Below are 13,296 nucleotides of genomic sequence, written 5' to 3' on the forward strand. Positions count from 1 at the left end.
TAAATTAAATCAAAAATCAATAACATAGAATTTCTTTAAAGAATATTGCAGAATATTGATCATCACGATGGAAATGCCCCATATCATAAAATACTGTTGATTTTTAGGCATAAATGTTACACGTCATCCGACAAAGCAAGTAAAAGATTTCGAAAATGTGCGGCATTTTGAATTCGTGTCATTTGCGTTAGTTAAACGTTTCCTGCTGTTTATTTTACGTTTTATTGTACATAAAACGATTTTTCAAAGTTGGAATGACTGTTTTCTCTTTTGCTATACCCGTTTTCAGCTTTTTTCGGATTATCCGCGATTTTTGTTATCCGCGGCGGCCGCGCCACCCAATTCCGCGGATAATCGGGAGTGTACTGTATAAGCATTTCTGCATCAGGTTCTGTAGATGAGCATAAATACGAGGGTATCCAGAAATAAGCTCCGTTTTCAATTTTTATCGAGGGAGCTTGGATCTCATGCACGAGCACTTCGTTGATTCATTGGGAAAGGTTAAAAGTAAATTTTAAATCCCTGAGTGCTTTTCGGGGAAAATGCGCCTATGTGCAACAGCTGCCATGTTAATTTTACTGTTCACCATATCTTAATTGAATGTCCTTCTTTTAATTCGTATCGTGCTCGTTTTTTTAACTCGTCTTCAACATTACAAGACTTGGTGGGTGAAAAATACCACCCAAATATTTTTAAATTCTTACGAGCTATTGGCATTTTTACTTGTATATTTTTTTTCTATTATTCTCTTTGTGTTGAACATTTTTGTGTTCTTGTTCGTTCTTCTTTGTTTCACATTTTCATGTTTTTAAATGTTCAGATACCAAGATAACTTTTTAAATTATGCAATTTTATCTTTGCACACTTTTTTAAAACACTCATTTGTTGGTTCAGTATATCTTTTATAATTTTACCATTTGATTGGCGCAGTATGGCCAAATGTGGCTTTTGCGCCAATAAACCTCACAAACCAACCAACCAACCCTGAGTGCTACATCAGCTGCATGTTAAGCATTTAAAATGTTTAAAAGAATTTAACCGCCTCATACGCTTTCTTGATGTTGGAAACACAAAATTGATTGAACTTTACAGACAAATTTGTGAAGTTAACGGGTAGAATGCGATGAGTAATTCGTTAGTAAAGAGTTGGAGGCGACTTTCAATGAAGGACGTGAAAATGTTCGTAATGAAGAAAAAAAGTAAGAGGGGGGGATCTCTGATTAATGAGGTTTTCTTTACATAAGTTGAACAGAATATTAAGGAAAATCAAATATTTATACTTGACACTACCAATGCATTTTCCTCACATTTTGCAGCCACTTCATCATCATAGGCAGTATTTTTCTACGACGAGAGCATACTAAACAACAATGATGGCAACTATATTAAAAATTAACATAAGTATTGTACTTCATTATGCAATAAAAATTTATCTTAAAATAGTTCTTTTTTTATTCCTTAACGGAATGCAATTCTTGAATACCTTAGTATTTAGGAAATATAAACACTATATGTTGGTAAAATGATAACTGGTCAACTCCCATATGCAGAAGAAGAATGGAAACTGCTAAGTTCGAACGAACGGTGACAAGAATGAAATGAAACTTTCGCTCTTCAGAATTGTTTTGATTCATTCTCTTTGATTATCTGTTACTTTTAATTTGAATTTATTGATGGTAATTTAGTGGAGTCGAAGAAGGGTTTTTGATATGTATTTGTTTTATACTGTCAATTTCAATACCATTAGAGTGTGAATTGTTTTCTTAGTTAGTTGAATTATCAACAGAAAGATAATCAATATCAAAAATACACATATGATTGGTGATAATAGATTCAAAAATAAAAAATAGGGGAACTACGTCCAGTAAGAATAAACATAAATGCCTTTTTGTCAGAATTCTTTAAATGCTTCCACTTGAATCATAAAATTCTTTATTTTTGCAGGCTATCGGAACCAATTATTATTCAAGAAAGAAGATGGATCCTACGCTGTTTTCCAGAACACTCCAACAAGTACTTGGCAAGTTTGATGAAAAAATATTGATTTAAAACAAATATTATTTCATATATTACAACGACTCTCTTTTGATACATAGGATACTACAAAGGGAAAAAGGGTTTAATTATATTTGAAAGAAATGCAGTAATAAACATAAATTGAAACATGAAGCTATAGGCTAACTCAAATGATGTTACCTGTAATTTAAAAGCTGAACAAATTTTTCTACATGTTCATTCAAAAACAAAGATCAAATTTAAAATATTTGTTTCTAATGAACTAAAATTAGTAGAGACACATGCAATAGACTGATGCAGGAAAATTTGAAATTTTATTCTATACATTCAACATGAGCTCTATTTGTTATGAAGAAAGCATCGCATAGGAAGTCCGATTCTTCCCACTCATGAAGTAAGTGGTTCTTGATTATTGAATTCATTGCTGTGAAAATTCGATTTTACAAAAGTGGGGGGAAAGTAGGCATGATCTGTGCCTCCACGTTGTCTTTTACGTGCTGCCACAAATAAGGCTGCATTCGAAAACTGTTTGGATAGCCTCAATATATGTCTGATGTGCGAGGATCACCCCTGCTTTTTCTATTGCATGTGCAACAACTTTCTAGATTTTTGCATCAAATGTATAGTAGCGGTCAAAAAAGTGTCAAATTCATCCTTTTTTACCCAAAAGTGAATTTTCTTTTTTGCTGAAATTATAAAACAATGTGTATTTTTTAGTATTTGCTTGATGCATAAACCATGGGTAATTCAGACAGAAAACAGTTGATCGAAATTGAAAAAATTATTATTACTTTCAAAACAAGCAAAATTCCACATAATGTGAAGTTTCTTGAAAGTGTATAGAAATTCCAGGATCGATGAAAATATGAACAATTTCGTATCAATATGAGGCGACAAACACCCTTGGCATCAGTAATAGCTTACCATCTACGAGGCATAAATTCGAGAAGAGTTTGGATGGAAGAGAAAGGGATCTTCTACCAATCTTCCTCTGATTGGTTTGGTTTGGTTTTGTGTCGTTTACAGGCGTAAGAGCCATATTTGACTATACTGCGCCGATCAAATGGTAAAAGTATAAAATATTTAAAAAAACACTTATTAAATTATAAGCAGAGATGAGTAATGATAAAAATGCATAAGTATGGTGTAAAAAATGATTTTAGCATCTTAAAGTTTAAACTATGAATCATAAAAATTTGATGCAATGATGTAATGTACGTCCTCTGATTGGGAAAACTTTCCATCTGCATTCTTTGTGTTTCTTCCTACAAGACAACGCTTCAGCTCCGTCCGTATCCTCTCGATAATATTTACATCTGGTGATTGGCTTGCTCAGTCAAAGAGGGTCACATGACGACGGAAGCATCAGTACTGAATGCATTTGGATCAGTGCTTCGGGTTCGGGACATTTTTCTGTTAGAAAATTAAGCCACTACCAAGAAAATTATGTGCATATGGGCGTATGGTATTCTTAAGGGTGTCTTCACACTGAAATTTATTAATGATTCCCTTAGTTCACCAAAGGGAGAAGGGGCATGCAATGTGTGACACACGTCCTCAAACCATGGTAGTTCTAGTCCCCATGCATCATTGTTGGAATCTGGTATGAGTATTCTTAACTAGTACCTTGGGAACAAAGTATCCACTTTATCTCATCCTTGGTACATGAAAGACTTGTAAATTCCAATTCGAAAAGTCAGTTCATGACAGTTCTAACCCTCATGCACCATTATTGGAATCTGATACAAGGGTCGAAACGATTGCCATAGGATTGACGAATCCACTGTATCTCATTCTTGGCAATTGAAAGACGTGTGAATTCCTGTTGAAAAGACGACGCGTAGAACGAGACGAGACCAGATTGGCTCCCCTCCTAATCAAACCATCTCTTCAAGAACTTCGATATTCCACTCTCCGGCTACTTGTTGCTAAACGGTCAAATTACGGATACCACTCGAAGGCACATTAGAGAAAGTTAAATTAAACAAAACGCTATCATAGAGACATCTTAAAATAAAATTAATGGATAAAAAATACATGATTTTGAATATGATTCAAAATTTTCAAAACTTTGTTAATTATTATTATAGTTACATATAATTATCCTTACAGTAATTTCGACTTAGAAGGTAATGTTCAACATTTTGCTCAATATGTTTCACTTGGCACTTTTTTGACAGGTACTGTATATTTGTTAATGAAGATGTGACTCTCTGTTGATTATATAACGAAATACACACTACCCTGCAGCAATAGATTCAATCTTTCCATATTGCAGATTAAGAAACAACTTTTCCTAAAACATCGCCATTTTTTCAAGCAAGACCTCTTTAACGAAGATGTAATGTCGTATTTCGTTTAGAATTTTCATTTTGGTAATTATTTTTCAATAACTTTCATCCTTTATAATACAATGCTTTCATGCTACATATTTAGTAAATGAATAATACTACTCCAGGTCAATTGTAAATCTCTTTTTAAAGGATATTGAGTTCAGAGCGATTTTAACTTGTTTAGTTTGATTATATTATTGTATAATTTCGAAGCAACACAAGGGCCATTTTGGGATGGATCACGCAATTTCGAGGTGCAGTCAGATGATGAATGCAACACTTAGGAATTTCACAGAGAACCACCTGATTTCGAAGTTTGACCTCTGCTCATTAGGTTTGAGTTTATAAAGATCCAAGGAATGTTGCATGAGTAGTATATCAGTTCTTACTAAATGAAAATAAGTTATTTACTGATCTATGGCTCCTTTGTGTCAGTAGTTGCAGCAATTGTAAAAAAAAAAAAAAAACTATATGGAGGGAGCTCACAAAAGGTTTGTGGAAGGTTTATTGTTTTCTTGAATAAATAAATCTTCTTTCATATAATTCCAGATGGAATCTCGCATAATGAACATTCTGTTCTAACGAGTTTCATCAATATCTTATACAACGTCAAGGGAGTACATTTTAGAAGGTCGCTCGGATCTATATTTATGCAGAGTGATCTAAATATTACAGGGCTCTAAATGTATCTCATATGATGTATGTCATGTTGCCGACAAGCTTCACCGAATATCTAAAAATGTACAATAGTAATTTAAGCATTCTATGCACTAAATATTCTTCAAACTGATAGGTAAACAGCATTCGTTATCAAAATGTCTTTTAAAATACTTAATTAGCTCACATTGACAAAGAACCAATGTGCTGCGATGTGAGATGGCTTATCAAAATTTAGAAATTCTATTTATTTTATCGAATATCAGGGTAGAATCTTACATTAGATTGCTTAAATAAAAGATACGATCTAAAAATCTCCAGTCGTACATTAAGTATTCTGTATATTAAATTCGTAAGTTAACAGCATTCGATATGAAAGTATTCTGCCAAGCTTCAGAATAATTCACATTGGCGAAGAAGCAATATAAAGAGACGTGAAAGGGCTTATTAACAATCAGCAGTTCTACCTATCTTATCCAATTTCGGAGTAAAATCTTACATTAGATTGCTTGAGCAAAAGAATTGGATTAAACGATCGAAAAATCTACAGTAGTGCATTAAATATTCTGTGTACAAAATATGGTTCAATTTCGTAGGTTAACAGCATTCGTTATAAGAGTACTCTGCCAAGTTTCGGAACTCATTCAAATTGAGGAAAAAGTAATGAGTAGCGGTGTGAGATGGCTTATCAACAATCAACAGTGGGATGGTTCATTCGTGGAGATGAGTCATTCGTATTGTGAAAATATGGCGGTTAGTGTATAATAAAAACTTTCAATCATTTTTTCAATTGATTTATTTTCAATAAAATACTAAAATTCAAAATGAACTTTATGGTCAGTTATAGGATATTTTTAGAGTAATAATATGAACACTTTAACATGGCCCAAAAGCAGATAGAACTAATAGGTAAACAGCATTCATAGCCCAAAACCAGATTTATAATGTCAGAGCCTCATTACCAATAAAGAATTCCTAATTAGGTAGAATGAAAGCATTATATATCATTTATTTTGGAGCCATTTTTTGTGTCTTTGATTTACAACATTTAATGTTTTAGAAATTCCAATTCTAAAATAATTATCAATAAAGTCCCATGAAGTTATTTCGATAGCAGGTTAATATTTTTCAGTCTCATTTTGCACATGAAATTTGTAGTTTTTTTCCATGCATTGCTATTGCACAAAAAATATATCAAACAGTCGAAAATATCTGATTGCGATCATTAATTATCTGAAATGTTTTTGTATCTAATCGTATATTTTTAATTATTTCACAATAAAAAAAAACTATTTATTGTACTTTTAGGGTGGAGTCCATGGAAAAATATATCTTACAGCCTTCGTGTTTTTAACTTTAGAAGAGTGCAAAAGTGAAGATATGGTAAGAATATACAAAATTGAAGAAAATATTTCAGGAATAAATATGATACCACAAATACTGAAATGTCTCAATATCAAATTGAGATACTGGATCAGGAAAAAGGATATAAGAGATTATGAGAAAAATGCAAGAAAAAATAATTAAACGTTAAAAATATTCAAAAACAATGAAATAATAAATATGTTTAATTGTTTATAAAATATTTTTGATCAACATAAATTAGAGAAACATAAATGATATATATGTATGCTCATATTAAGAATTAGCAGACCAATCAAAAGCCAGTAACTAATTTCCAGATCAATAAAGTAAGGTACATATTTCAATCGAAAAATGCTTTAAATCATATATACAGGATAAATTTTTCTGCAACCTCAACTGTCCTGTTTGCCATATTTACTGAAATATTCATGAAACACTAGCATTTAAATCAAATTATACGTTTCCACAATCAAACTGATCAAATTAAGAACCTTTGAACGACTGCTTCGAGGAAACAAAGTTATTCAAGTTTATGGTTTTCCTTGAAATTCAAATATATGAAGTAATAATATTCAAAGATCCATAACTCGGTAAGTTTGAATTGGAAATTTTAGAACTGGAATATTTTGTTTAAAATGATAATGCGCCAAAGGATTATATAAGAATTCACGATTCAGAAGTGCAAGTATATATATATATATATATATATATATATATATAATATAATGATATTTTAAACTTTAATTTCAATTTAATTAATTTCCAAAGTTTTATCTTAATTTAGCCCATAGTAACTTTATTCTAAAATATTCTCTTATTTCGTGATCCAATTCCACTTTCTCTACTTAATTAATTCAAGAGTAGCTATGTAAAATTTGCTGAATCGGCTAATAGCCTAACTTTCCCACACTCCGCGTGAAGGGACAAAATACTGCTGACGAGACAAATTCTTTTTTAAGACCTCCCTGTGTTTCAACTACCTTGTCGGCACGTGTAACGAAAATCCCTATCAGAATCTCACTATATATTAGCACTATGAAGAAATATTTTCCCTGACAATTTCTCTGGTTATATAAGACCAGTGGTAAAATGTTCAAGAGCCTTTTCCTCATTCCTTTTCGGTGCCGTTCTGTGTGCTCATCGCTTGTACATATGCCTGCTTCTTCAAAATGAAATAAAATGACGTCACGAAATCGAAAGTCTTTTAACTGTCTTCAAAACTGCATCCTGCTGCATATATATATATATATATATAATATATAAATTTCCGTTTAGATTAAACGTTTCTTTCCAAACAAGCGCTCAACACAGGTTGAAACACACCAATCCAGCATGTAATGTCATGGTACTTCCTCGACACTTATTCTGCAAAACATCGCTCGTTAAACGAATCGTGTTTTTACGTTTTGGTTTTTTCCTTCCTTATGTGAATTACTCATTATGAGAGGTGCTCGTTCATTGAGATTTGACCATATTACAAATACAGCATGAAGAGAAAGAGGTGCATAATTCAAGAAAAGCATGTATCCCAGATGAAGCAATTTAGTACCTATGAAGAAATTACGTTAATTAATGGTCAATAGTTAGTTGATTCATAAACATTCAACTATTTATATTAAATATATTGCTTATACCACGTTTCCTTAGGTTATATTTCCAATTTTGTTATTTCTTCTAATTTAGGATCACATCCTGGAGAAGGACAAAGCCATCTTGTATCTCGAAAATAACTTTAGTAGCGTAAACCAGACCCTGGCTGTCTCAGTTGTGGCCTATGCTTTATTCTTGAGCGACAGGCATCTCAAAGAAGAAGCTAACGATAGACTCATGTCTGTTGCCAAGCGAGATCAAGGTAAGAACTTACAAATAATACTCATTTCGCTGATTTTCAATTAACTGATCTCCAATCCTGGGCAGGATGAAATGCTGGCGCCAAAACGGAAAATTATCAACCTTGGTAATCAGCTTGATGACAATTTCTTGTAAAAAATATTAATTTCGGTTGATAAACTTTATTTTTATCGAAAAAGATCTACGCAACGAAAATGGAATTTCTCGGTAGTTCATTGTTGCAGAACGTGGTTAATTACTCATAATCATAACATAAGAAAAAAAGGCAATAACACACTGAGAGCACTTACTAAGGAAGACATATATCAGCTCACTAATCTCACGCATCATCGTTATAAACAAGCATTATCGATAATAAAACCGTGTTAAGGCAATGAAAAACATTTTATCATCTATAATAAGATGCAAATTAGGATCAATCAACTAACCAGTTAACTGTTTCAACCTCTTCGGAAAATGCTTATCTAAATTGTCATAAAAATATATATATCATATAAATATAAAAATAAATGATTATAAATATAATAATGAAACAATTATTATATAAATATAATAATTGCCATTGAATAAACTCGTCACTACGCAAAATGGTGTACTTTTCTCATTACGAGTATATTCGTCAAAAGCAGTTAACTGGTTAAGAGATCCGAACCAACATATTCCAGTTATCACTGTCAATCATATTACCGGCTCACTAGAGGCAATTATAAGTACTTTAAGTTTTCAAAGCAAGCTGATGATACTGCGATAAATACACGTGATCTCTCGCTAGAATTAGGTATTTTTCTTTTCTGGAGTTTTGTTTTAAAAAATGTACTCTTTCTTCTGAAATTCATGTAAGGCGGTTTTATTCCAAAATTTTGAAATACTTCGAATAAAATGCGTCTGAAGAGTAAACATTCAAGTGCTATGAAAATATGCACTATCACAAACTCTTACTAATTCTTTAAAAATCACAAGAAAATTCAGGCGTAAAAACCCTCTGTTTATATATGTATATTCAGAGAAAATCACTAGCCAAAATAGAAACCACGTGACTTTAATAATTTCATCCTCAGCCGAGTATTTCAAGATAAGGACATACTATTTAAAGATAAGGAAAACTTGTGGGACAAAAGTGTTTTGTATATTCTTCAGCCGCAGTTGGATCCATGTAACTACATCAAACTCTCACCAATCGCTGTCTGATTTCAAGGACACCTTCATGCCTATCCTTTGAAATACTGGTCAATGGAAATATGAATTGGACAAAGATTCGTATATGTCTCTTCTCTTTCACTTTCTTCTTATTGACCTCAGATTTTCTGCAGTCGACAGTTGGGTTTAAAGGATTTTCTATTCCGGTCAACTATTGTCTCGTATAAAATAAATCCGATAGAATATAATTTCCATAAGTACATTACTATAATGGGCAAATTCTGGATTGGTGAGCATTAAAATTGCTCTCCAAATTTTGGAAGAAGAAATTTTAAGAAATGTCAAGGAAAATTCCCATTATATATTGTAGTATATCATATTCTGAAGGCCACTACATATGTCTGTTTCAGTTTTGTAAATTCAATGAAATTTTGGCAGTACCGTAGATAAGAACTTGATACATTTCAGTGACAGTTGAATCTTAAAGATAGTTCTTCCATTGAGAATATTAGAATTTATGAAATAAAGCCAAAACTTAAGCTTGGCAACATATTGGCTATTCTAACGGGAAAGTAACGAAATCTCTAACCATTTGAATAATCCCATATTACAAATTCAAGCCCAAATTAATTTGCCTCTAGGTGTGAATAAGAAATGCAGTTTAATTGGCGTTTTAGTTCGAAACGATTAACTTTTTATGAACAGTGGTGGATGTTTGGCCAGTGAAATGCTCAAACCATATATTTTATTTTGTAATTTTAGACAGCAATTTTATATACTGGGAAGCCAATGGTCAAGCAGCAAGCATTGAAGCTACCAGCTACGCTCTTTTGAGCCGAATTCTTCAAAAAGATATGAGAACCTGCAACTCCATTGTAAATTGGCTCAATACTCAACGTTTGCAGTCTGGTTCGTTCAAATCCACCCAGGTGAGCATGCGGTTTTATAGAATCTCAAATCATGGCTGTTAGAATGGCTCATTCTTTAAATTTCCTATTTATTGCTTATCAAACAACATTTCTTGTTTCAATTTTCAAAATGCCATAAGAGAAAGAAGAAATATCGAAAAGAATACTTTAAAAATTCTAAAGTTTGGAGAAACTATACTAATTGATGAAATAAAATTAATTAATTTACCTTTTTTCCCACTCTTATCTTTCGTTTTCCATTATAAAAGAAACTTACAACAATCATAAGCTATTTTCTTAGCGATGAAAAAAATCAGACTCATACAGGGTGATTATAAAAAAATTAACCCTAAATATGAGACCGCAATTATTACACTGGAACAAGGTTGGTATTTTGGTTCAAGATATACTAAGGTATATGCTCCAGAATCATATAAAAACAGCAATTAAGCTTTAGTATTTACGACTATAGTGACAAAATTTTTAAATTTTCAAATGACAACATCAACTTGTTTTTCATTGGAATGTGTTGTCCATGTGTTTTCAGGGAATGTCCATAGCACTAAAGCAATAAATAGCGATGGGACGGTGCCAGTAGCACGAAAATCACCAACGGAAGACAGAATAAGAAGAAAAGAGAAAATTACCAATAACAACAGAAGGAAAGACTTTTTACTGTGTTTCCCAAATTTTCTACTTGACCTTGCCTAGGACCAAAGCACATAGCATGCCAAAAGGAATTTGTTGAACTTCACGTCTCTGTTAGGCACACCACGGTTGTTTTGGTTGTTTTTTCTTTTTTTCTTAGTCTGTCTAGCTCTGGTGATTTTCGTGCTACTGGTACCATTCGAAAGCTATTTATCGTTTTTCCAATTTGACAGACGGTCAGCACCTTGACGCATTGCATTCAAAAACTGATACAGAATTACCCTTAAGGTAAACGTTAAAAAATCGACTTAAAAGTAAAAGTTTTTTGCGAATTTATGACATTTGTTTTATTTAATATTCTTAAAGTTTGAACAGTTTTCTTTATAAAACCATTAGAATTTTGCATCTAAGTCTGTTTTTTGGAAAGTCACACTGATTTTTATAGTTGCATTTACGTACGTTTTAATGCTATTTATATATTTAGATGCTATTTTCACAAATTATCTTTGGAAGAATTTTCTTACGGAAAACCTCGTTAAAAAAAATCTAATGATTGTCACTTGTTCAAAAGTATAATGAATGTTACTCGTTCAAATTCGGTATAATGATTTTTCAATATGTTCTGCTGTTCCTGAACTAGAGAATAAGAAATTCATTCATTTAGAAATATTTTATAGTTGTTTTAGTATTTCACAATGTGAAAATTTCCTGCTATTATCAGTCGAACCCCAGTATTTAAAGAAGGGATAGAAATAAAGTTTATCTTTTAGTTCAGGAACTAGATAATAAATTTTTTAATCTATCTGCAAACTTTTAAGTAAATCATTCGATAAACATTTAAATTAGAAAATTTTTGCTCTGCATCACATTTTAGCCACAAAAAAAGTCCTTTTACCCATTTTTTTAAAAGTTTGACACTTAAATGAAATATTTTGGAGTCACAAATGATTTTTAAATCTTTTTAATGCAAATACTCAAAAAATATAACTATTTTCGAATGTTTTTCAAAAACTTCATCCCGAACGTAATCACGTACTTTAAAATGATAAAACTGTGTACTAAATTTTAGTAATCTATCTTTTTACTTTACTTTTTCGCACTCATCGTGTTCGCTTAAACTTGGACAAGCAAACAGACAAAAAAACTTTTTAGATTTTATTCAAAGTATGACAGAAATCTACAAAATTGGTAGAAAGATCATATACAAAATTTCATTAGTGTAGCTCAAAGTGTGCGTGAGTTATTGTGTTCGGTGGCAGACTGATAGACATAATTCCAAAACTACATTTTTCAGACTCAAAGATATCTGAAGTGGAGATTCGACAAAATTTCGACACGATAAAAATAAAAAGGTGTGAATAAGAAGTCTAAATGAAATTAGAGATAAATAGCAATTTCTTTGAACTAGGTAATTGCCAAAGGTGGTAAGTCTGTTGAACAGTTGGCCAAACAATGCACTCTCTGGTTTCATTTTGCAGGACACCACAATCGGTCTCCAAGCCCTCTCCGAATATGCAATCAAAGCACCAATGCTGTCCATTGAACTGGTGGTGGACATATCTTCCAGCGCTGACGAATCATTCAAGAAATATTTGAAATTTGAAGAAGAAAATGCCCACGTCTTACAAGTTGTTAAAGTAAGTTTTTATAGCTATTGTTCATAATGAATTAAATAATCAGCGTGAGCAATTTCATAACGACTTTCTTGTACAGAAGTTCAATATGGAATATTTGGCTCTTCAGAGTATTATGATGAAAATTCAAAATAAGCATTAGGAATTTTCCTTTTCGCTCATTGTTTCACAGTTTTGTCACAAGTTTACAATGTTGGTGACAATACCACATATTATTACGAACCTGTAATAATGCTCTTCTGCATATTCAATCTCTAAGTAAAGAAAATAATTTTATAGATGTTATAATGGATTCTAGATCCTAAGGCTTTCCGCCTTAGCAACCATTTGGTCGACTTTGTAATGAATCGTAATGAAAAAAAAACTATAAATTATAATGAACTGTTGTAATGAACAAAAACGAAAATTGTTCAAGAAAACAGAAGAATTACGGAGATATCTCTATCAACATTTAAAATCCAGCGATTCTTCTTGAATGTTCTCTACCTTGTCACGGCGACTATAAAACGTAAAGCAGACCTAAAGTGGAATTTTTTCTTTGGAATACTGAAAGCAGAAGGAGTTTTCTACTGCACTATGAGGAGTTTGTGTTAGAGCGGTTGTTTAGTACCGATTTGTTATTTACCTGTGTTTTATCGATTTTTGCAAATGCAGACTAATGTATGTTTGGGCGCTGTTTTATTATCTCTGTTTTGTGAGAGTTGTTTTTTTCAATAAAGCATCCGTAACTGTTATCGTGCTTCGATC

The 13,296-nt window shown here is 32.0% G+C and overlaps 1 protein-coding gene across 2 annotated transcripts in view; it reads left to right on the top strand.

The window, feature by feature from the left end:
* Positions 1-13,296, top strand: part of LOC129987888 (complement C3-like) — a 46,337-nt gene that overhangs the window by 286 nt on the left and 32,755 nt on the right. Inside the window, exons 2-6 of one of the 2 annotated variants that reach the window (XM_056095869.1) lie at positions 1,945-2,013; positions 6,315-6,389; positions 8,055-8,223; positions 10,122-10,288; positions 12,394-12,552. In XM_056095869.1, the coding sequence (XP_055951844.1) occupies positions 1,945-2,013; positions 6,315-6,389; positions 8,055-8,223; positions 10,122-10,288; positions 12,394-12,552 (639 nt within the window). Of the gene's footprint in view, positions 1-1,944; positions 2,014-5,611; positions 5,760-6,314; positions 6,390-8,054; positions 8,224-10,121; positions 10,289-12,393; positions 12,553-13,296 lie in introns of those variants that run through there. The other variant, XM_056095868.1, reaches the window with a different exon arrangement.

This window comes from Argiope bruennichi, chromosome 10, assembly GCF_947563725.1.
Source record: "Argiope bruennichi chromosome 10, qqArgBrue1.1, whole genome shotgun sequence".
NCBI classification, from domain to species: Eukaryota; Metazoa; Arthropoda; class Arachnida; order Araneae; family Araneidae; genus Argiope; species Argiope bruennichi.